General features: G+C 37.3%; 1 protein-coding gene across 1 annotated transcript; it reads right to left on the bottom strand.

Moving 5' to 3' along the window:
- Positions 1-1,826: 1,826 nt before the first annotated feature.
- Positions 1,827-24,660, bottom strand: LOC131349497 (astrocytic phosphoprotein PEA-15). Its single transcript, XM_058385246.1, has 4 exons — positions 24,327-24,660; positions 4,599-4,773; positions 4,278-4,433; positions 1,827-3,560 (listed from the first exon to the last, which is right to left on the bottom strand). The coding sequence occupies exons 2-4, from the start codon at positions 4,768-4,770 to the stop codon at positions 3,496-3,498; spliced, it is 393 nt and encodes a 130-aa protein (XP_058241229.1). The 5' UTR covers positions 4,771-4,773; positions 24,327-24,660; the 3' UTR covers positions 1,827-3,495.
- Positions 24,661-25,522: the final 862 nt, after the last annotated feature.

Raw genomic sequence — 25,522 nt, 5'->3', positions numbered from 1 at the left:
GAAGTTGATGGCGTGTTAAAAATAGTATTAGAATGCTGCCCATGACTTTTATCCAAAAAAGTTATTACCTAACTGGTTCGTCAGCATCTTGGCAAGTCAGAGCTACAGTAACAGGTACAAGCTGGGATTTACACGTGCAATCTGAGCCAAAGCAATGTGACCAATGATTCAAGCTGTTACTGTAAACTGCCCACGGACTGACAAGATATATAGAAATGAAGCGAGGACATTTCAAGGCCTTTTTTTTGTTGGTCTGGTGTCAGCTGTATTAATATGATTCATTGTAAATTCGTAAGAGTTATAGATGGGGCATGTCTAATACGTGTAAATTGACCTTGTTTTTTGCAATTCTTAACAGTTTAGCATAGAATTATCTTGTGGCCAAAAAAATGACTAACCATGTAGGACAAAGTCTAGATTTACTTTCAGACTTGGTAATAAAATAAGCAGAAAAATTACAGTTTTAAAAGCAAATAAACCAAATGAATCATATTAAATTGGCTTATATGTGCAAAGATTCAGACATCTTAAACTATCCCATTGATTAAACAGCGAAAACTATCAAAGTCATACAGTCACGAACATTGAAACTTACATACACTGCTGGAAAGCAGTAAAAACAACTAAAACCTCCAACCCTCAGACTAAACTTAGCTATTTTCTTTTTTAATGCAGACGATTCTTCAAAAAAAAAAGAAAAAAAAAGCTTATTGTCAATCCAATCCAAATGTTTAAACAAATTCTTGCTTACAAAAGGCTGGATAAGTATCTATAGTATTTTGAAATCGTGTTGCACTAGTCAAAAGTGGTTACGTGCAGCACCACTGTGAAACAAAACATTCTATACAAGCTGTCTTATTTTCATCCATGAACTAATCATTAATGTTTAAGCATTAAAATGTAAATGTTGATGTCATTCAGTCATGTGAGTTGTTTATCCAGACCTTTATAAGAAAGCAATTTGATGAAACTAGTACTTCACAAAAAGTAGTTAATAAGACCCCTGATATATATATACGGTGACAAGTATTCACAGATCTACCAGGTATTTGTTATCAAAAGGCATGAAACACTTCTCTTACCCCATCTGTTAGACTTGGCAACCAAGGATACAAACCCGAAGTACTTCATAGAAACAAAGACGCTACTTTCAACAATGCTTATTACTACATAACCAATTAACATCCAAATCCGATCAAGTTGATCACATTCCGACTGGAGGATTCTAAATGTGAAATTCAACTTCTTATGATACCAAAAATTTGTCAGACAACATCACATGAAAATAGCTAGCAATATAAACCAAACACACAAAAAACCCAATTCTGAAATACGTTTTGTTTGTTGGCACAAGGAGAGGAGAGGATAGGAATTAATTCATTTTTTTTTGTTGTTGTTGTTGTTGTTACACAAACCTAGTTTAGATTTGAAGTCCAGGGTTTTTTGGGGGACCACATGTACCCTGTAAGTGCTGACATTTAACGCTAGCTGTAAAAAGAACATCACAAATGCATATGCACAAGAACACATTATTTACTCGGCAATTAATTCTAGCACTTAATGTCATATGAATGCATACTGGTATTTAGCATAGCAAAAGCAACAGTCTGTTGAGGCTGGGCAAAAGAGACACAGTGATTTAGCTAATATTGGATTTTAAATCAACAGTCTTTCTGCAACTGGGCAATATTACATGATGGCTTGGAGGATGAAGATGCACTTGGAAATGTTTTTGATATAAAGTACAATAATTCAGTAATACCAATTCAGTTCAGCTTCCTATATTCTATATGACAGCTAATTAGGGGACCAACAGTGCTGGAACCTTTTTTTTTTTTTTTGTTAGGATTTTTATTTTGTTGAGATTATTGATGCAACTTATTAGCTCCACACAGCTACAACTTATTACCTCCACACAGCTACAACTTATTACCAACCATATTAACCAGAAGTGGACGACTCACTAGGACAGGGCAAGGGCATACTGTACTGTGTCTGAGGAATTTGTTTGTTTTCCTTAGTTCCCTAGCAGACAAGTAGGTTAAACACCTGAAGAAAGAAAACAAAACCTTATTACTTAAGTTTAACCTTACTACAAAAGTTTTCATTTAATTTTACGTGACACCTTAAATCCCACCCTCAACTGCTCTACACACGTTAGCCGAGGCAATCTGGTGGACAGCAGTCACCTCACAGCTAAACATATTGAGAGAAATTAATGACGTCCGACTTCAATAAACATGACAGCTTATAGAAAAAATTTGCCAAAGACTTGATGATTTGTCCACCCCTGTTGCCTCAACTGGAGTCTTGTTTGTCGTAGTCCAATAGTGCTATAATACTGAATAATTATATTGTTATTCGTAAAGTCTATTATTTCTCAGATTACTAATTATGCATCATATGACATTGTCATGTAAATGTGTAGTATACTGAGAAGCATAAATAATTCATTTTATATTCACAGTTTATGATTTAAAATAATATACAAACTCAATGTTGTAATAAGCCCTAACAAGCCCGGTGCTTGTGCAAAAGTTGTCATTTTATGAGCGTGAAGCCAATAAAATCACATGGGATGATGTCTTTTTCGGTCACTGTTTAATCCCCGATCACAAACACTGTTTATGTTTGAGGTATTTAAACCTAAAATCCCAATATGGAGTACATCTTTAATATGGGAATTTTTTAATCAATATCAAAGAAACACACTCTGGAAAACGTGACCCTCATGATATGTTTGATATGCGGTATAACGGTATAAGCTATTCATCATACTTCAAATGATTCATTACAATGCTTAGGATAAATAAACAGAAGAAATAATAAAAAATAATTTAAATTGAAACAGATCTAATGTGTACACATAATGTGTCTCTACGGAAGGCAAATGTTGGCTTTGCAGTTATCAAATGATTCTTGACGCTAAATTCTCACTAAATTCTAAGCATTTTTGCAGATTGTTATCTTGTGAGTTTTAAAGGGAATCTACAGCCAAGTGAAATGTACTTACTCAGAGTAGCATAGAGTAAAAGAAACAGGCTGGAAGATTTATCACCATATTAGATATGTGAAGAGGTCTCGGTTACACGGGCTGCATGGACTACACTGTTGCATTCTATGGTCTTCTTCCATTTACACAAACATTTGCTTCTAAAACACATGAGCTTACTGTACGTACTCACAGAACAATTTCCCATAGCAGGAAACACAATCTCAGCGACACTCACGGAAAACACTAACTTTTGGTCCATTCCATCTTTCCTTCTCTTACTTCTTCTTTCACCTTCTTCTGGATTTCTAAACTTCTCGAGCCTCCAGGGTTCAGAGTGTGGATTTGAAGCATCTGTCAATCAATCCAATCGGCTGTTTAGTTGGTCGGGTGGCGGCTTGTGATGAGTGAGTGGGACAAGGTGGGGTTTAGAGATGGGAGCTGAAGATGATCTGACAAGGTGGAGTGCCATGGACATAGAAGAAAGGTCACAAACTTCAACTTCAGACTTTCTTAGGGGGAGGGGCCAACTTGATAATCTCATCTTCTGAAGGTTGGCGAATGATATCTGTAGAAAATGAAAATAATTTTTTTCATTTGCGTTTTTAAAAAGTTGTAGTAACGTTTAATTAAGTGGGGTCAAAAATTCATTCAGTCCAGATCCACAATCCAATCCAAATATGTTTTGAGTATCTTTGTATATAATAATTTGTAATCAATCACACTTTTGTCTATGGTCTAGAAATGTTATAGGGTCTACCAGTCAATATGGGGATGGTATTCTCATGGTGATTAGCAGTGTTTCTGCTAAACCTATTGCTTTGATACAAGGTGCTTTATTTTTTTGAATAATGGCTTTCTTGCTTATCATGCTTTATGATTTCTTTTTAATCCTTTAATGCAGCATTGCTTAAGCACCTGGATATAACCATGTTTTGCACATTTACATTTACATTTTGGGCATTTGGCAGAGACCCTTACTCAGAGAGACTTACAAAAGTGCTTTGAAGTCTCTATCAATGAATACATTAACAAATTAACACTGGTGACACTAGGAGGATTTTGCAATTATACTGTTATGGCGATATATCATAACCTAAATAACATACAATGGCTTGCTTAATTTTGACCTAATGTACCATTAAGGGCACACATCCACAGTGGATTTTTTGCATTATAGTGGTTATAAAGCCATCATGTCCCCCCTGAGATTAATAAAGATCTAAAGAATCTTGAATACTTCGTAAAAGATTTTGGTGAATAAAAACAGAAAAAACGTTGGTACCCTTGTACTTCTTGGCCGATGGGATTCGTGTAAGTTTGGTGTCAATTTCATCATCTTCAGAGATCTTCAGCACTGTCGTACGGTACTCGATGACCCGGGTCAAAAGGTCAGGCCGTCGTGAGATCTCAAAGATGTGCTCAATGTAGGAAAGGTTATCTGCAGAGAGCATAAAAAAACATATATAATCTGTACACACAAAGTCATTCTCTATAATGGATCTTTTAAAACAGACATTACTGAAATAGAAATGAATGAATAATATTTCAGTATCTAACACCTAGAAAACGACAGGCTGTTTGTCCCACACATCTGTTCTCTCACCCTGAGCTAGCTTGTCATTTTTTTCCAGGTAACTGAACCACTCTTTGGAGGAGGTGATGGAGTTGCTCTGGTCCTCAGGGATGTCCTCCTTGCAGGCCGACTTCAGCTGCTCCAGATCCTCATTAGTGATGTTCTCGCAAAGGTCGTTCAGCAAAGAGCTGTATTCCGACATGATCTGAAAGAAAGGGAATGGGGTAAGAACCTTGGTTTAAATTAACACCTGAATCAGTAGCCACCATAGTTTCAATCCCAAAGATCTAAGAAAGTTTCATTGCATGAAATTACATTTAATTAAAGGAAAACTGTCCACAATTAAATGTTTTTGTGCAACAAATATAGATTGGCACTATATTTTCATGATTCCTATAAGAAGATAGCGGTTGTCTGATGAGCCGTCATCACAAGGGTACACTTCTTGCACAGTGTTTTTAATAGGAGAAAAATAAAATTTAAGTACCGTTAAAGTTAAGTGATAATAATTTCAGGTTGCACAGTAAAAAAAACAACAACAAAACAAAACAAGAAAAACTTCAGTGACATGTTAACAAAAAAGCCAAAGCAGAAGAAGTGGAAATACAAATGTTGGACTCCAGAATGAATTGCCGCAGTATGATGCAGTTTTGGTGGAGATTCGGCTCGGCTAATTGGTCTACAAAATGAGAAGCACAACAGCACTGATAGCAGTATTAGGATAAAGGTTGAAGCTTTGGATCCTGATCTATTTAAGCAAAGTAAGAAGTGAGATATGTGGACAGACTAAATGACTAAAGTGCAGCTTTATCTTTCTCTTTAGATAGAGATGAAGCAAATGATAATTCACACTGCATCGACTAATTGGTAGTCAAATGGGATTATGGATGTGAGAAACTATTAATGATAGAGGTTTCAGCTAAAGTGACCTCAGTAACTGTCACTGATAAATAAAACTGGGATGAGGATTACATTAAATAAAGCTTAATACTTAATAATTAAAAAAACACGTTATTTAATTCATTAATATCCATTACATTTCTAAAACCTAAGGCCTGTTATCCAGAAAACAGATGGAAAATGATACAAAAAAAGATTAAGGCAATGTTATGTTGTACTATAAGATGAAGTTCAGGTTAATTGGAGCTCTCTGAGCCCCTCTAGTGGAGCTTTTACTAAACATAGTTTGTTAGAAAGACTGAGAAGGCTTTTATTTTGGAAATATTTTCGAAACGGTCATTAAATAATGATGGATTGGTGTAGTTTTCAAATACAGATTTATATTCCAGCTCAATCTGCAGGATCTAAAGCTCATATGCAAGCTTGCAGCAACTTTAAATGACAATGGATTAAATGAACTGCCGGGGCAGTAAAACACATCCCCTCCTCTGTATGCACAAACACAGAGCTCTCTGTGTGTGAACTGTGAACAAATTGTACTGTTCACAACTGTAGGCTTCACCATCTAACACTATTATGTGGTACTGTATGTGTGTGTACAAGTAGATGTACATAGTGACACAAAATAGAATAAATGAAATCACAGACACAAAGGCATCATGTGCACACTGACACTCAGGAAGAAGCTCTGCTCTCTGCAGTTCCTCCATTCCCAATACTAATCTATATACTGTATGTAAACAAGTGGTGTAAAGGAGTGAGCCGTGCCCTAAATGCAAGCATTGCAGTTACAATATCTGAGTGATAGAGGGCATTAGTAACAGGAAATCAGCACTGATTTACAAAAGGAAGGACTCAAGAATAGGGACGTCATGTTTCAGACAAAAAAATAAAGTTATACCAAAGGCTAGGAAATGGGCTCAAAAAGGATCAAGCAAATAAGGCAAGATCATTGTTATTCCAAAACGGAGCAAACTGAGCTTACAAATTGACCAAAAAATATACTTGACACCAGTGCCTGACCTTACTAATACTCTTGTGGCTAAACAGGCAAAATCTAGAGGAAAACCTTCCCAGAAGAGTTGAGGTTATTATAAAAGAATAGGGGGTGTAAATCTGAACTGGGATGTTCTGTGTTCAAAAAGCACAGGTCAGGTGTCCACAAACCTTTGTCCATGTAATGCATATTTCACCAATGCAATATGTAAAATCTTGCTAGTTAAATGTCATTTCTTTCCACAAAGAATATCACAATCTGATCAAGTTGTTTGATAGCTTATTACAGAAGTGTCATAGCTAATGTGTTCAATCAATTCAGACTGTGATCGGTGTTTGATTGGCTTCGCAGAACAAAAAGTGCTCCTGTAATGGAGGTTTGTGCTCTCCAGACACTGATAGTAGGATTGTAAACACTCCCACACACTCATTACCATAAACGTCACAGTTCATCTTTTCAATTGAGGCATCGTTGAAAGATCGGCACGGCCGGCCCGCATTACGCACAGGTGAAAATATGCGCGTATTCAGGGATAAAGAAACAAAAGCTTCTCCATAGTGCATTACCCATTTCTTATTTGAATGGCACATTTTCTGCTCTTTTATCCCATTTTCTCACTGATGAGTATAAAAAGCAGGAAGCTTATTATCGTTGGCGGATTTTAGGCATGATTTTATCATAAGCCCCTTTCCTTCTTAACTCGCAAATTATTTTTTGGCACATTCTTTGCACTTCTTGTCTCTCTTCTCTGGGAAGAGTATGACATTGTTCCCAACACTGCCTGCCCCCCGTCAGGCACACGAGAGAGAATTGGAGAAAGGATCTGTCCTTCACATTCTCATATACAAGCCTGCTTTTGTCTGCTTGCTCAGTCTCCTGCTTTCTGCCTTGTGTGTGTGTGTGTGTGCATGCAACTATGTGGTGTGTGTGTGCGAGAGAGAGAGAGAGAGAGAGAGAGAGATGTCAGGGCTGGACCATTTTGTCTCTTTTGTGCATAAGCATGTGTGTGTGCATGTGTGTGTGTGTGTGCATAAAAACAATTGGGACAGGTCCTCTTCCCCGTGACTAAATTCTTAACTCCCTCTTTTTTAAAGGGTCTGGCTGGGAGCCCCTCAATCTACAGGCTGCTCTTTTAGGCTCCACACACTGCTCTTTTAATGCTGTAGAATCTCCAATGTCTAGTGTCAGTGTAGTGGACCTGCAAAACACAAAGGCTAAATTCAGACTAATGCTAAATCCAAATGCTAGTTTTGGCTGAAATTCAAATCTGAATTGAAATTCAAAGTAGTTCTGGCTGAAATATAAATTGAAATGATTTTTATAGTGAAAACTCATTCATATGTGATTTATATTGAGGATGCTCCAGGTTATTATTATTATTATTATTATTATTATTATTATTATTTTTATTTTATTTTATTTTATTTTATTTTATTTTATTTTATTTTATTTTATTTTATTTTATTTTATTTTAAAAAAAAAGTTTATTGAAGAAAAAAACATATAATTGGTGACATGGTGAAGCTTTCTGTGAGGAGATGTTTATTCTTAACATTATGGAAGGAATTTCTAATGTCTGCACTTCATAATAGTTAAAGGAGAACCTGTTGCATTTTCCATTGCAGGGAAGTCTTCAGGACTTTGAGACTATTTTGTCTTCAGAACAGAGTGAAAAGAGAGGCTAGTAAATGGATGAAGGTTTATAGCTGTTATAATGAAATTAATTAGTAAGGAATAATTAATGATGTGGTGGTGTGATGCAACCTGATCCAAAGAATAGCTCATTGCTTTATATATTAAAGATAACTTTTCTCCATTTATAGTTACAATTAATGAGGTATGTGGAACATCTAAGAAACATCTTAGTTCTTGTTATCACTTTAAAGCAAATATAAACGTACATGCTCTTAAAGTCAATAAAACAAAAGTGTTACATGTTACAATGTCCTTTATCCTTTGACTTTTCCATTGGTTGAAAACTTAAAGAGATTACAAATACGCTGACACTGGAGACTCCTTGCATAAACAATTAAACAATTGTATTGTACACCTCGATCACCAGCAGCCAGTCACGATACTCTATACACAGAAACCCAACAGCGTCCTGATTAATCTTATAACAGAGCTGCGGCGATAAAATTATTCATTTGTTTATTCAGATTGAAAGTGTCAAGTCGACATCCACTCTGTCAGCAAAATGGAACGCAGATGTGCTGCGTGGTCACTCAAAAATAACTATTAAAGTCCTTTATTATACAGATTTTGCCTCTTGGGAAGTTTCTTATAAGAGCTAAGAAACTAAAATGAACGCTGACATGCATATGAATGAAAGGAGCTCTATGAAGAAGTGATAAATGAGAGTGAGAAACATTTTGGAAAACATCTTTTTTAGTCATATATTCAGTGTATATATACATCTTTTTTAGTCATATATTCAGTGTATATATACACTGCAATTGAGTGTTTCAGTGATTTGATTATTCTCACAAAGTTATCTGCAAAAGCTCCATCTATGTTTACTAGCCTCCTTATGATTCTATTGTCTGTATGAAAAATACATTGCACTGATGCATGATTCTGCGTGCACGTGTGTGTGTGTGTGTGTGTGTGCGTGTGTGCACAAAACCCAGTCATGGCACTACCACCACAACGCCATTCACCCTTCACACGGCTGAGATCACCATGACAACCAGACCGAGCTTGCCTTTTAGAGACGGGAGACTGTAACCTAGCAACAGGGCAAGAGTGTAACCCCCAACGAAGTTTCCCGCTTCGCCCCTCGGACCCGGCCCTCCAGGAAGAAAAAGAGTCACAGAACAAATGACAAAGAGAGACGGACCAACTTGGTAAAGGACTGAAAGGAACATATCATTCACGATATAATAAATATGTGATTGTTAACACACACATGCACACACATGCACGCTTACACAGACACCAACACTTGCCAGTGTTGCCATTTACACATAACACATCCATTTTTAGAGCTATGCCACATATGAGAAATTATTGTTTTAAATAGACAGTAAAAAAGAAATGTGAAGAGGCTACAAAAAATAGATCATTCTATTCCTTTCTATGCCAGTAGCTCTCATTTCTAAGCCGAAATGAAAAATAAAACAACATGCCGTTGTCGTATTACTCACTCTGTCTGCAAAACGTTCCGCCCGTGAACCACACACGCTGTCTCTCAAGAGATCTAGTGAAAATGATTTAAAGGAATATTTCTTATTTCCAATAGAGCTACTCCCGATGACATCAGCAGGTTCGCTATTTAAGCGACTCTACAGTGTGCACTAACGCAGCCTTCGAGGCTGGAGCCACGAACGCACATCTCTCTCACGCTCTAATGATGGTGATTTGTCCTCATTATTCAGTGTCAATGGGCAAAAATTGCTGTCAAAAAAATGAACTGTGTGTCATGGTATTTCATTTCAGAGAAATCTGCCATAGAAAGAAATGTCAAGAAATAAATATATTTTTTATTTAAGTGTCATATAAAATTTAGAATATATATATATATATACATTATGCTGTTTAGATTTTAGAAAGACTGAAACACTCAACTCAGTTTGATTTTGACACTCATATCTCACACCCATACCAAAAAAAAATATACATTTCTGTTTATTGCAAACAATCAAGGTAAAATATTGTATAAGTTTTAGAATAAGAATTGAATCTGGAATGTCCCAGAAATTTCATTCCAATCAATCTGGTTTTATGCATCTTCTCAAACATTGCAACAGGTTTCTGTTAGTTGTTGTTGGTTTAAACATGCCAGGAAACTGTAGTGAAAAAAGTAACCATGGCAACTCCGTGATTAACGAGGGTTTGGCAAGACAGATCTTACTGCCTTGATCACACACACACACACACACACACACACACGTATACAGACAACTGTGAATTAATGCACTCTAACAATCTGTCAGGTTTGTACTATTATTGTAAATGATGGACTGCAAGCACATTATCTCATGCACTGGGGCTACTGTAGGAAAAAAAAAAAATCCTAAATTGTTTGCAAGAGCATTTACACAAGCACATCTGGTATTCTAGATAATTAGTATCGTTCGGAAAAACATTTGTATTTATCCCAGCTCCTGGGTTTGTCTAAGTTTTACGTATAAGGAGACTCACTAATGTAAAATTCAGTCATTTTATATTAATAATTTAACAGAAACCGATCCAAAATTTATAAGACCAGCCGTTCGATTAGACAAAAGAAATGCAAGAAAATGGAGTCAGCGTGTCTATAGTGCTACGCTGTGGAAGATTTAGTGCATACCGTGCTTATGAGGTGCTCTTTCACCACTGTCATCATTTTGTCATTTTCAGTTCTGTGAGCTTTGCCTTTTAGAAAGTTTAGTACTCATTGAAATCAGCATTGCCCAAGAGGGACAGCCAAGGAAGCTGTCCTAAGCCCAGAGTGTATCTGGGACCCAGGAGGGTTTAATAATCAACTGACCTGAATAAAATGAACTAAAATGCGCTATTTCAACAAACAATGATTGTTAAAATTATGCATATAAAATGTCTACAGGCACCTTTGGGCTAGAAAGTGAAACTTTTCATTATCAGCTGTCTAACAGAGGCCTGAAGGTTTTGTACCAAAGTACTAGGAGCAATCTGTTATCTTCTTGAAGCTGAAGACAAGCAGCGCCATAGCATGATGCTGCCACCACCATGATTCACCGTGTTATACAGACTTTTTTAATCCACTGTACTTCCTCTACATTTCCCTTATTTTGTAAAATTGTGTGGTCTGCTGTATTTTCACTGAAAGAGCTTCCCCATGCACTGAAACTCTGGCTAATGGCAGACATTTTCTCGGATGTACACCTCTTATATTGCTCTTAGGCTATTAGTTACTTTCATTCATGCAAGTCTGACTCTTTAAAAAAGAATAAAAAAGGAAAAGGGCAAAGTTCTGAATAATGCATTAGAATGAATTATAGTGGCATACATTTATAGCCACTTACATTTTACAGGTTTTGTGTGTGTGTTACCAAAATTGTTATAAATCTGGAAAGAATTTTTAGTACTGTTTGGTCTTACAGTGTCCTTCGGTACTCTGAAAAGGGTCCCATGCGTAGAATGCAATCATCACCTCTTTTCTATAATGTCAGTTTTCTATTCTAGGCTGTATGTACTGGATTTTAGCACACATTTTTTGTCACTTCCCCTTATCATTTCCTTCTTGGGGGAAACCCAGTTTCCATTTTAAAGGCTATAATATTTCATTACCTTAACTGAAGTGTGTATTATATCATAAACACATGTTTAATAATTTGCCTACATTTTATTCAATCAAATTTCCACTCTTTAAAAAGTTCCACTTTTTAAACTTTGCTTAATCACTGATGAGTGCCAAATTTTTTCCATCCTTATTTTATTCTTTATTCAAATATTTCTCTCTCTGCTACCTTTGGTACATTCCTATATCTAAAACTAACCCCGTCCTTAACCTCAGTATGCAAAAGGAAACGTTTCGATTCTTTCCTTTTTATAATTCAATTTAAAAGTGGATTTGGTAAAAAAAATTTTGTGAGGACCTGGTGAATGTAAAGATATTTGACACTTTCTTATTTGACACTGTGAGGATGTTTATTCATTTACAGAAGGTTAAATGTTTTGTATACTGTTGTTGAGTTCTTGAATCTGATTGGTCAGTACGCTGATGCGGATTTTGTTTCTATAGTGACAGCTCTAGTTCTAGCTCTAGATGCTACGTTTTTAACAAAGAAAAAACATTTAATCATAGTTTTCATGTATAAAGATGTTTACTTAGCATGTTTGGAAGGAGTCTCCAGTCTCTAATGCTGTCTTAGTGCAGTGTGGGGGTTAATACCTTTAATAGGAACATCCATGAGACACACTCCTGTTACCATTTATATAGCAACAGCTATAAACATTCATTCGCTTCACTTTTTGCCCGACTTTAAGTTATGGCACCTAAATGTCATTTATAAGTGGAGCATCTCATCTAATCAAGTTCCTGTGTATTAGCTGTTAAGAATATTAACTAAACAATAACTCAAAATATTACTAGTATAAATGTAGTGATATGATTTAAATTGAGGAAGGATTCATTGATTTAAGTGACTCATGGTCATTATGCTGCTGTCTTGGCTATGAAAGTGCAGAGAGTAGACTTACTGATGAGTACAAATTAGTTCAATAGTGTTTCAGCTAGATGAGGTTAGAGTACAGAAAGTTTAGAGTCAGTCAGCGTTAAACACCAAACTAATGCACATAAGCAGACCTAGTACTTCTACTCATGGAATGCATTACGACTCAAACCGTGCAATCAACCACTAACGAACTATTGAGAAACATCTATGCTGCTAAAACTTGTGAATATTCGTGCAAACCCATGCGGGTGGGCCACATGGAACTCATTCATTCGGAAACTTCCCATAAACTTTGTTAACACAACACATGTCAAAGCAGAAATAAATTTCCATGCAAAACATCCGGCGAGTCAAGACACAGCTGTGCTTTCAAGCTTTATCGCAGTAAATGTGATATAACACTTCGTTGATTATTAGTTTTTAAGAGGCTCACTCTTATCCTTTAGCAGTTGAACGAACACGCGTTCATGGCAGCATGTGCAATCCAGACACACAAAATGAAAACGCAACCGCTGTGCCCATGCACGAGCGAGAAAATGTAGGCCAGTCATTTTTCTATTTTCAGAAATCCTCTGAGCTTAATGTACAGAGTCACGATACATCAGCTCAGATCCGTGCAGCTGATCCTGATGCACACGCTCACTCTGGCACACGCATGCACAGAGAGGAACAGGACGTATAAAGAGGAAATGTGTGTGTGTGTGTGTATGTGTGTTGTCTTTAGGGGGTCTAGCTTCCATATAGTTTCAGCCTTACTCATCTCACATCTGGTTTACTGCACATTCTTCAGTACTGTGGAGCCAGATGGTCCTTATAACACACACACACACACACACACACAGAGTGAAATCTCTTCAAACCTGACTGCACTTTAGGCCACAATACACCTCCTGTTTTGAACTTTAGAGCAGATACTGTATTGCTGAAGTGCAGAGATAAATCGAGTGTGTGTGTGTGTGTGTGTGTGCGCAAAAATATCGCTAGAAAACAGCAGATCACTCTACATACATTAATCTACACACACACACACACACACACACATTCTGCTTTGCTCAGTGTGAATTCTGACTGAAAGAAGGAAAGGCATTAGGACCAACACATCCTACTTCCATTTATTACTTTCCTTCTTTATTGTCCCCTTTTTTTTCTCCTCTACCTGTTTACTTCTTTCCATCTCTTGCACTGGAGTCCAGCCCAATCGTCATGGCGACTTAGCTGTGATTGGCGGTCCAAATACGGTTCCTGCGATTACCATGGGAACGCTTCCTGGCCGGACTTAGAGGGCAGAGGAAATAACAGCAGCTGGACTGAACATCGGAGTTACAGTAAGACACAGTTAATCTTTTCCACTCTCTCTCTCTCTCTCACACACACACACACACTGAAAAACTTAACAATATAATCATCACCTCACAATCCTTCTCAGCAACAATATTCATGCTGATTCTAATTATCTTACAGTGCTCTCCAAGTTGCCAAATGACCTCATTTTCCCACTTTTCACAATTTCTTTCTTTCTTTTCTTTCTTTCATTCTCTTTTAGTTTGACATTTATTGCCATTTAGCTTGTAAAAAATGGCAGAGCAGCCATCCACCATGGCCACGTTTACAAAGAATTAGTTACCACTGCAAAAAAAAGAAAAAAAGAGAGAAGCTATACTAGTAACTATCTACTTGTGTGAGTCATTTCTTAATCATTAGTGGTTAAGAAAAAAAATGCATGTATAATGGAAAAGAAAACACAAAAAACTATGTAGGAGGAGCGCTGCATTTAAAAGCATGCTAATAAAAACAGCAGGAGATATCCTGCTAAGTTTTTTTTTCATTGGGTAGACTATGGTATTGATAGCAGTAGACTATAGTGGTGTTGAATTCTCAAATCTGATTGGTTCAGAAGATTTTCTATACCAGTGGTTCTGACATAATTCCCAAGTGTAATTTATTTTCCAAGTTGAATATACTGATTCACTCGATCTAACCTCATCATTTCTATAGCAACAACTCTTTTGTTGTCGATATAGAGATGCATATATATATTTAAAATATGTTTATTAAACATTTTTAGAAGGAGTCTTTAGAGTCAGCACTTAATGTAATGTAATGGTCAATAGGTTTTTGGACACAGGAAAGTATTCTGGACAGTATTAGGATTTCCCAGTAGGCTGTTTATAGAAAGTGATACAAGAAAATAAATTGTCTTATGGAAGGTCCAAAACATTACAAGCAATTGTGTATTGTTAAAACTTATGACATATCGTTCACATACACTGACAAATTGCTGCTGATTAATGCAACACTCCGGGATGTGCTGTTATAGGAAAATAATCAACGGACACTCTGCTTTGTGTCAGGTCGCATTCACACCAGATAATTCCAGATAATTATCTGTTAACAGCATGCCCTGAAGTGTCTGAGCGTTTTATTCCTAACACATAGATAGATAAATACAATGTGTGTGTGTGTGTGTGTGTGTAAAGATCTGTTTGGCTTGCTGTTTAATCTAACTAGCAAATGCCTTATCATGGCCTCTGCACCACAGCAGATGGGCAGATTTATAAGCATGAGAGAGCAAGAGAAAAGAGAGGAAAGGAAAGAAAAGAGAGGAACAGTCTGTGGACAGGCGCAAAAAGAAATACAGAACAACATATTACTCACTCGCTTTCCTTCTTTCTTGCCTGCACACACACACACACACACACACACACACACACACACAAGGATAGCTTACTTTAAGACAAATGCGTTTTAATGAGCATGAGCTTAATTGTTGTTACAAATGATTCAAGATTAGCTCACAGAAGCTTATAAACATTCATCTTAGCTTGTTTGATGACTCACCCAGAGCTTTAATTTCGCTTCATGGTGGAGTTTTAAACCATTGGGAATTTTTTAAGAGAACAGAAACTTTGTTAAGCAAGAAAAAACTTAACTCGATGTGCTGTTACAGGAAACGGTAAAAGACAGTGACAGTGCAGTGTCCTGCCACCCGGAAGCTGATTATTAATCAATAACATATCACTGATCGTCTTATTTCTCTTTTATACAACAGCAATTTTCCAACAATTACAACTTTATTTATAAATGAATGGCACTACATTTAATAGTGTACATTTAATATTAATGTTTAATATGTGATTTCTCGGTTTAACTGGACTTTTCGTCTTGATAGTCATAAGAAGGAAACACAACCGTCCACTAAAAGAATCCAGTACAGAGTACATATTTTTAAAAAATGTCAGTGCTAATATGACCCAACCTTCTAAACCAAGCTAAATGTCCAATTCTAATTATCTAAATTTTTCTCCATCCACAGGAAAATCCTAAGGCAACTCCAACTAGCTTGGCAATTGAAGCAATTTGATCATTTCTGCTTTAATGGACACACAGCTCTGAGGGAAGCTACTTCATTGACCTACTTTCTGAATCTTACAGTTCACACACAACATAAACAGCAAATGGCTGCATATTAAATAAATGAATGTGTTAAGAAAGGTCATTATCTGTCAGATGCCACTCATGCCGCTAGTAAGTGATGTATCTAGGCCTTCCAAATAGATTGGTACCATCATTTTATCTATTATAACTATAACCATATCCATTATAACATAGTTATCCATTATTCACCCATTCTTGAGTAGAGCCCAAGTCTCAGCTGAAGACAATCAGCCGCAAAGTATGAAGATGCTACCACCATGCTTCATTGGGCGTATGGTGTTATTTGGGTCTTGTTTTGCACTAAATATAAAATTTTGAATATACTGTATATACAGTTTTTTAAAGACATATAACTGCATATGAAGCAAGACATAATTAGGCTAGAAAATCAAAACAAACTCTTCAGAGAGCTAACAAAATCATTTATGTGTGGCCAAATCAACTATAGTACATTCTGAAAAGAACGAAAGCACTTCATCAAACACCAAAAAGCTTATACATGTGAGACTAAGGAAATGAACCGTATTATTTCTTTTTTTACCGGTTAAGAAAATTGCCTTCAAAGCAGTTACCCAGATCAAGAACACTCTCCTGGAAGTAGGTGTATATGTGTCAAAGTCAACGATCAAAAGAAACGTTCACAAGAAAAAATTACAGTTATATTTCAGTATGTTACATTAATTTAAAAATTACACTGAAATTTTCATTTCACCTCCAATATTCTGGTTAAACTACCAATAGTCTTGTGTTTGCCAGACCTTCAGACTAACAGCAGAAGGTCTGGACTCCAAAGCAGCTTTTATTGGCCAAGGACCGCCCAAGAGGGTGTCTGACTGACATGTAAAGCAACCAATCACAGTTCGTTTTGTTCAGCTTCATGTTTAGGAGTGTGAACCAATCAGATTAGCTCCTGAAGGGTCTGCAATTATGTTTGCTGTATGCATCTGACTTTCAACCAACAGTTCATGGGCATGACATCTGAGGCTGAGACTAAACAACCAACAAGTTTGTCAATGTCTAAATATTTATGGTGTGGTGGCCTGGAAAAAAAAAAAAAAACTTTCACACTGAAATTTTGACATTTGGCCAAAATAAAATGTATGTATGAGGTGAACTCATACAGATCGACATAGAGCAAATGTCCATCTCTAGATTCAGATGTAATCTTATCGTAATCCAAATATTCCTTTAAATGACCAGGACTGGATTGTGTTAATAACAGACTGTGGTACGGCATAATGCAGCGATCAGTCCTTCAGACCAATATGGTGAAAATGTGACACCTTGCATTCCAGGTGCTTACAAGATCCTGAGAGAAACTGAAAAAGCACAGGGAGAGAAAGGAAGTCTCACATTGCTCTGCTGCATTCTTCTCCTCCTCCACTCTCTCTTTCGCCTTAGTCCTGCAGTATCTACCTGAATGTTTAGTCAGTGCTTTGCATTCTGACACCAAGTTAAACCAACACACACACACACACACACAGTGGCCTACTGTGGCAGCGATGTGGGCATTATCAGTACATTCCAAATAAAGACAAAAGCTGTGTGAATGTGTGTGTGTGTGTCTGAGAGACAGAGAGAGAGAGAGAGGGAGAGAAAGGGAGGAAGGAGGAACCGGGAACAGGATAACTTAACCTCAGTGTTCAACTAGGGTCACAGCTGCAGTCTGGACAGACACACACACACACACACACACACACACACACACTGATCTAAATTCTGATCACTCTCTCTCTTTTACTCCCTTACTCTCTCAAAGACACACACAAAGACCCTAAAATTTACACAATGTCAGTCATAGTGTGCGAAAGTTCCGCCACCTTTTTTTTATTTTTTATAATCAATATCTCTATGGTACAAAATAATTATTGGCCAATTTTCGTGAGCAGTGAATAAATGCATTCACTCATTTTACCCAGACTGCCTCTACACCAAAAAACCCTGACAGGATAATAGTGCTGAGTCATGACTCATTTTAGTGATTTGATTCTTTTGAGCTACTTTGATCAAATCTAATTTTGTGACGTTTTATACATGATTCATCAGCCACTGTACTTCCTACTACACTATTACTTATCATTACGACATGACACACGGTCTGACTTCATCACTTCCATTAAAGTGACGATAAAAGGGAACATACTTACATCATAATTACAGTTCACAGTCCAGTCTAATTACCCAATTACATGCATTAGTAATTACAAGTGGCAGCATCATGATTAGTCATATGTGGTCCTATATGAATTTACATTTGCCGCCTGAATGGTTACAGAATCCTCAATGTGAACTAGCATCATGAGTCAGAAAGACTGGTGCTGGTTGAACAGCTGTCTAATCTCAAACTGTTCCGGTCTTTTTCCGGATATTTTCATGAAAACAAGGCAGTGCAGCATGGCAAATGATGACATCTCAGCAAGTGTAAATCTACTTCCTATTCCTAAGATGGCAATTAACCAAATAATAGAGTATTAAACAAATTTCTACTCAACTTTACTCATTTCAAAAATACTACATTTCAGGTATGATTTTTGCTTATTTTTAGAAATGTCGATCTTTCGGCTGCTCCCTACGTGTGCGAGGGGTTGCCACAGTGGACCAACTGGTCCGCACATCAACTTGGCTCAGGTTTTTACACCGGATGCGCTTCCTGACACAACCCTCCCATTTTATCCGGGCTTGGGACCGGCACTACATCTAGTGGCTGGGAATCGAACCCGGGCCTTCCACATGACAGGCGAGAAACCTACCACGGAGCCACCAGTTTGCTTATTTTTAGAAATAAATGAGCAAAACTTAAAAAAACTACAAGCTTGGAATTGGAAATAAGTTTTAGGAAAATGTATTAATGTATTAGGAAACACTAGATACATTTGACTATATTCAAGATATTTTCACTTGCTTCGCTTTTAATTTTAGTTACAAGCTAAGCAATAAAAATATCAGTATCTGTTTCGTGCTCCCAATATTTATATCTGTAGATGGATTCAGATTTATACCTGAAGTGGTCATGGTTTATCAGGAGTTTTTGTTGTTTATTTGTTTGTTCGATTGGTTTGTGTGTGTGTTTTTCATTGATAAAAACCCAGATGTACATGAACAAACACTATAAATGCATCATGCTACAATGTCTTTCTCTGATCCGATTGTGTCTGCATGAAAATAAAGATCCACAACTAATATCAACCCCGATGCCGTGTGCCCAGTGACAAAAAAAATGTGTGTTATAGAAATATTCATATTTGTATCTGTATTCATAGAGACCATATGATGTGTTCAATCTGATTGAATAAGGTATTCATGTTTGAATACATCCCCAGTGTTGATGCTGACAAATTTGACTAATAAAAATAAGGAACATTTCAATCTATTTACAATTCAGGTCATGTGTCGGTATCAAGGTTGCTCCTGGATTGAAACTCTAGGTATTGGTTTGACTGTAGGCTTTGCTCAAGCAATCCACATAAGTGTTTTCTGCCATCTCTCTCTCTCTCTCTCTCTCTCTCTCTCCCTAATAGATTTAAAGCATTGCACCTGTACATATAGTTTTAAAAAGCAGTATCAGATGTAAATGTAAGCAAATACGACACATTGTACGCCAAGTTTTCTGCATTGAAGGTAAAAATATAAAAGAAAATATTGAAACTTAAACTAGCTCTCATCATAATGGTAAAAATTCACATTACCAAATTGACTACAGTATAGATGACAGATACACAAACTAAGGCATACATTTTAAAGCCACTAATGCTGTGTTCACTCCCGCTTTAATCAGATGTTTAAGGCTCACTCATTTGAAGAGATGAAATCACACAGGATATAAACTAGGCTTAGGGTTAGTTTCTGCCTGTAACTACAGCATACTGTAAACTGTGTAAAGAATAAAGCACTACAGTTTGTACTCTTATGGGAAGATAATCAATGACCACCCTGGAGGGTTGTATTCCTCTTATATTACAGTTTGCATTTCATTGACAATTTTGCAGTTATACAACAGAGTTTACAGTGTAACAGCTGCTCCCTCACCCACCTCTCTCTCTTGTGAAACCATAACTTGTCAACCGGTAGGCCTAAATCCCAAAGTCTTCCCCATGTTAGAAAACCTAAATTTAGAGCTTTTAACTTTCCCCCAGATGAGTAATGGCTTAGCTTTCAAGTCTTTTTCCTCTCAAGGTTTCTTCCAAATATCGTCTCAGGGAGTTTTTCCTTGCCACTGTCTCCTCTGGCTTGCTTATGCATGATTTATATCTTGAATTTATATACTCCTGTAAAGCAGCCTTGTGACAATGTGCAATACAAATACATTTAAATTGAACTGAAAATGAATTGTACAGTACAGTTGGACTGACATTGGTGACTCCTTCCAAAATGCTAATAAAGATCTCTTTACAGAAAACATAATCATATTAGAATTCCTTTTTGAATACAAGTTAAGTCATGAGCAGAATAATAAACCTTGCTGCTGGAAATACTGACACAGCTGCTGATATAGGAAATAAAATCAAGCATTCATTAGCACTCTGCTATAAATATGACATATACTGTATTTGAAGTATATCTGCACATATTCTGATGTCATGAACATGAATGTCCGCTAAAAGCTTTCAGGGCTTTTGACTGTTGCTAATTGCTCTGCATGAATTCTGATGCTGTAAATTGTTCCTAACAGGCTCTGGACATTGGCCAGATCCCCAGAGAGGGCACACCTGTTTGTCCGAATGGTGTTGCCACCAGTCAGGGGGGTCGTGGGTAATGGAGTTTGTGTGGTAGAGTCTAGATCAGTCAGATGGGCTGTGGGTTGATGGCTTCACACTGGTTAGATTATGACTATGGCTATGAGCAAATAGCAAGATGTTATGTTCTCAATGTCCTCATTCATCTGTGTTTATATTCTCGCTCAAGTTTATGTGCACGTGCATGATTCATACAAAGAACAGTCAAACGTTATTATATTCTTACAGACAGCACGGAAAAGTGTAGTCTGAATCACAGCTATCCTTTTAGTTACAGTCCTAAACTGGCTGTGGTAGCTGGATGACCAGTTTGGTGTCCAAATTATTGAGAAACTGTGGAAAACATATTTCCAGCACATTCTTTTTGTAGTTTATTGTTCTGACTTGGGCCTGTTATAAATTAAATAGATTTTTTTATAATCCACAACACCTATCCCGTTATGCTTAAAACCATAACAGGAGTGATATAGTGGTGCGAAAGAAAAGTCCCAATGATGCCACAGCTAAAATGAAGAGAAAATTTCTTGTGCTCTCAGGAAATGAGAGGTCTCTCTTTCTTTCAATCACAGGAACACTAGCCAATCATCAAGCATGCAATATCCCTGGTGATATCTGATCCACTGTGATAGACCTGACATTACCAATCCCAAAAACAGTTCCACCTAACTCAAATCAGACAACAAAAAAAAAGTCGACTTTTCAGTAGAGTCAACTGAAAAATACACAATTGTTCATTGTTTTGATATTAAATTAATCACAGAATAATTGAATAAATAGTAAGTTGACAAAGTTCACTTTGTCAGTTGACAACGTTCATACAATTGGTATATTATCTGATAAAAATCTGGTAAAACACATTAAAACATTCATGATTTGCACAAAAACCTCAGGACGTGTTGTTCTGTGGTTTGTCAGTTGTCAAGTTTCTTTGTCCATGGAGCACACTGACTAGGAAATTGTAACAGATAATGGACAGCTAACCTACAACGAAACAAAAGAAAGGCAGCACAATGGCCTCAAACTGACTAAAAAGTATGACGTATAACAAGCTAGACAAGCAGGTGAAGAAAAATAATGCATGGTTGACTGTATGCTTTAGTGATGAGCAGGAATTTAACATGCCCACTTTGATTTCCATTGCATTTTTAATTCTATTCTAAATCTATTATAGATTTTTGTCTTTAATTGGTGTTTTGCAATAAAATGAATGTTTGGTACACTAAAAATGGCCGGCAACATTACTACCATTCACAAATTTTATGATTATGTTGAAAATCCGCTGCATGATTTTTTTCTTCACTGCCCGTGTGTTTCCACTTCAGTGAACATCCTGAGCTTTCATGTGGAATATTGATGCAGGATGAGGTAAAAAATAACCCCACTCCTTCAAAGGTTCTCATATCAAATCCTTTGATGCTGATTTCATGTAGAGTGAGAAAATCAATGAAAATCAATGCTGATACATTTCTTAAAATGGCAGCGGGATCACTGAGAGGGACAAGCAAGGATACAAACAGCTGAAGGTTTCTATGGTAAAAAAAAAAAAAAAAAAAAAACAATTCTCAAACACACACCTTAATCATTTGTAGCGCTAACAGGATAACCCCATCACTTGCAGACAGCCAGGACAAATGTTCTATTGTACTGTAATGAATATTTACCTAAGATTATGAGACTCACAGAAAGTGAAAAAAGAGCTGGAACACTTTGTTTCCCACAGCAGAGGACTATGTGATATGTGATCTCATTTTGGACACCAACTTTTCCAAAATCTGAGGCCTCGAGAGGCCTGCAATTTGGCACCAATATTTTAATAGAGCAAGTCTAGAAAGGAAGTCCGGAAGACAAACACACACACACACACAGAGTGAGAGCCAAAATCCAGGACAAAACCATTGCCCCAAAAGAATTCTTACATAACATCTTGAAAGCATAACATGCTTTTAGATTATATTTCCTTACCTATTATATCAAATGCTATCATTCCGCTTTGTCACAGCACACACACAGCAAAAAACATCTGTTGCCGTTGCACTGAGAAATTCTGCTGCTATTTGATACATAACGAAGGATGCACAATGTGAATGACAGACCAGCGGAAATTACATTGTGCAGGAGGGGGAAGCTCAATGAGCAGCAACAAAGAGCAGGGTTGGGACAGCAAGGCAGGCAGGGATCTGACAGAGTCGAAAATGCAATGAAAATAAATGACAAGCAAAACAACAACATCAGGATCTAAGAGAAAGTATTTGGAAAAGTGCAGATTTTCCACTTTGACACGCTGTTGTCAAAAAAAAAAGAGCTGTGGAAAGACTTTTTGGTTTTTAGCAACTGCTTGAATCCTTGCCTGAAACCACAAACACACAGACACAGACACACACACACACACACAAACACATACTGAGCCAGGAAGTGGATGAAGAGAAGCTGTTCTTCTGCCTTTTGTTCAGAAGAGTCAAAGCAGAATTACTGCAATAAGCAAAAATATCTTGAAACACACACTTATATATCTACCATTTAAAAAAACCCTCTTAATTCTGGCTGGTACACATTAGTCTAGCTCATGGCCAGCATTCCGAGAAGCTTGAGTCAGGATGCTTTTTGCAGAACCTTGTTTCTTGTCAATCTCTTAGTCAGTCGATATGGAAAAATCTGGACAGGGCACTTCTAAACATGACTGTGGTCTGTTTTACTCTTATTTATATAAAAAATCCTTCTTGATTCTCGAGTCTGATGCTTACCTGCTTCTATTGGGGTTTATCGAATAAATATTATCAAGTGTGTATTTTCACCTGGCATTCATCTTTTTCTGAAATGCATTCAAAATACGACCTAACGTGTGAAACGAACACAAACTACTACAGTCTTACAGTACCTTTGGATGGACCTGGACGCTGCAAGTGGTAATGCGTGACTACTGATATTAAGTCAACACCCTAGATATTAATGTAATATCTCCAGTGTCAAGTTCAAGCTATTCCACGATATATAGGCACAAGATCCATTTGTCTATTAACCTTCAAACTCAAAATAAAATCACATCAGGTTTCTGGCATGATCGAGAAATAAAATGTACAGTGTCCAAGCTGATTTTAGTAAGTCGATATAGAATGATCTGAATCGAAAACCTCTAATCGTGCCTGTTTTAATTTCTGTCTGTTTGGCTTGGTCATATTTTGGTGCTCCAAAAATACTGTATGGATATTTTATTGGTGTATTCACACTGCATGTCATTATCAGAATACAGAACGTTCATTGTGACTACGACCAAGCTGGTGTTAAAGCAACCCTGATGGTATTAATTCATCTCTCTAGATATCAGTTCAATAAACCCAAGTGCCAAGTTCAGGCTACTTCGAAATACATATCCTAAGGTCCATCTGATGATTAACTTCTCCAGCCCATTAACGGGTTAAAGCACGCCCAGATCGTGACACAAGTTATGTTCATTCTGTGGAATTCTCAAAGTGTATTGAAACGAGGACGGTGGGATGAAAGATATCGGGTTGTACACTAAAGACGCAAAAAGGAAATAAAACAGGCATCCTGTACTTACTCTATCTGTAGCAATGAGTCACTGAGAGAGATTGGATGGGGATGATCGCTCTCCTCTCACTTATTTACTGCTGGAATATAAGGTAAAGCGGTGAATTATTGGCAAGTGCCAAAGTCCAAATGATTACAATAACCCGCTGGAGCAAAGCATAAAAAAAAGGTAGATTAAAGCAGGTAACAGTGAAAATATCGATGCTTTTTTTTCCGGGCCGGCGAAGTTACTGCGTCCGCGTGCGTGCATCCGCCGTCTCGCCGGTTTGAGAATGGAAACCGCCTCTCTCTCTCTCTCTCTCTCTGTCTCTCTCCCGGAGTGTGTGTACTCTCTCTCTCTCTCTCTCTCTCTCTCTCTCTCTCTTCCTTCCTCTCTCTCCCTCCCTCTCTCCCCCCTCCCTCCCTCTCTCTCTCTCTCTCTCTCTCACCCACCCGCCCGTCCTCCCTCTTTTCCTGTCACACGCTGCCGGACACGGCCGTCACACACACACACACACACACACACACACACACACACACATTTTTTCGGGTCTGATGTCACCGCGCTATCCGGTCTCGTAATTCCTCCTCCTTTCTCTTCTGTCCTCGCCATTTCCGGCATGCCGCATCCGCACCGTTGTGCAAGCAAAGATGCATAATTGACGCGCTTATCAATAGAAAAGAAATTATTTTCTGACGGTATTAGTGAACCATGCATACAGTTAAATATATCCTTTAAAGATTAGGATGGAGTGAAGCGGATGTTGGGAGGAGAATGGCATTTTCTCTGTGGGAACTCTGGAGTACTGCAGTACCGACTCTGGACACAGAGGGCAGTAAAGTGGAGTGTGGGGTTGTAGCCATTTGTGTTAATGCTAAGTGTATATTTCTGCCTTGACGCAATAAGCAATCTAAATACACTTAAATATCATATAAAACTGTATATATTTTGTTAGAAGTATTTTTCTATCCATCTGTCCACTATATGGTCAAAGGTTTTGTGGACACCTGATGATTACACCCATATGTACTTTTAGACCCTCCCATTCTTGATATAGTAATTGCTGTTATAATAACTGCCACTCTTTTGTAAAGTCTGTCCACTAGAATTTGGAGCATGGCTTTCAGGATTTGCGAATGAGAAGACTTGGGAAGCAGTCGCCATTCCAGTTCATCCTGAGGTCAGGATTAAATGAAATGCAAGATTAAATGAAAATTGTGTTGGAG

This window comes from Hemibagrus wyckioides, linkage group LG29, assembly GCF_019097595.1.
Source record: "Hemibagrus wyckioides isolate EC202008001 linkage group LG29, SWU_Hwy_1.0, whole genome shotgun sequence".
Taxonomy (NCBI): domain Eukaryota; kingdom Metazoa; phylum Chordata; class Actinopteri; order Siluriformes; family Bagridae; genus Hemibagrus; species Hemibagrus wyckioides.
The sequence above is the reverse complement of the archived record's forward strand: the minus strand, read 5'-3'. Positions and strand labels throughout refer to the sequence as shown.

What these genes read in the sequence shown, in the direction of transcription:
- LOC131349497 (XM_058385246.1), bottom strand. Translation starts at nt 4,770, where the DNA reads ATGTCGGAATACAGCTCTTTGCTGAACGACCTTTGCGAGAACATCACT. An exon ending in AAATGACAAGCTAGCTCAGG is followed by an intron (nt 4,434 to 4,598) that starts GTGAGAGAACAG and finishes TGCTCTCTGCAG; the next exon opens with ATAACCTTTCCTACATTGAG. An exon ending in ATCGGCCAAGAAGTACAAGG is followed by an intron (nt 3,561 to 4,277) that starts GTACCAACGTTT and finishes CATTTTCTACAG; the next exon opens with ATATCATTCGCCAACCTTCA.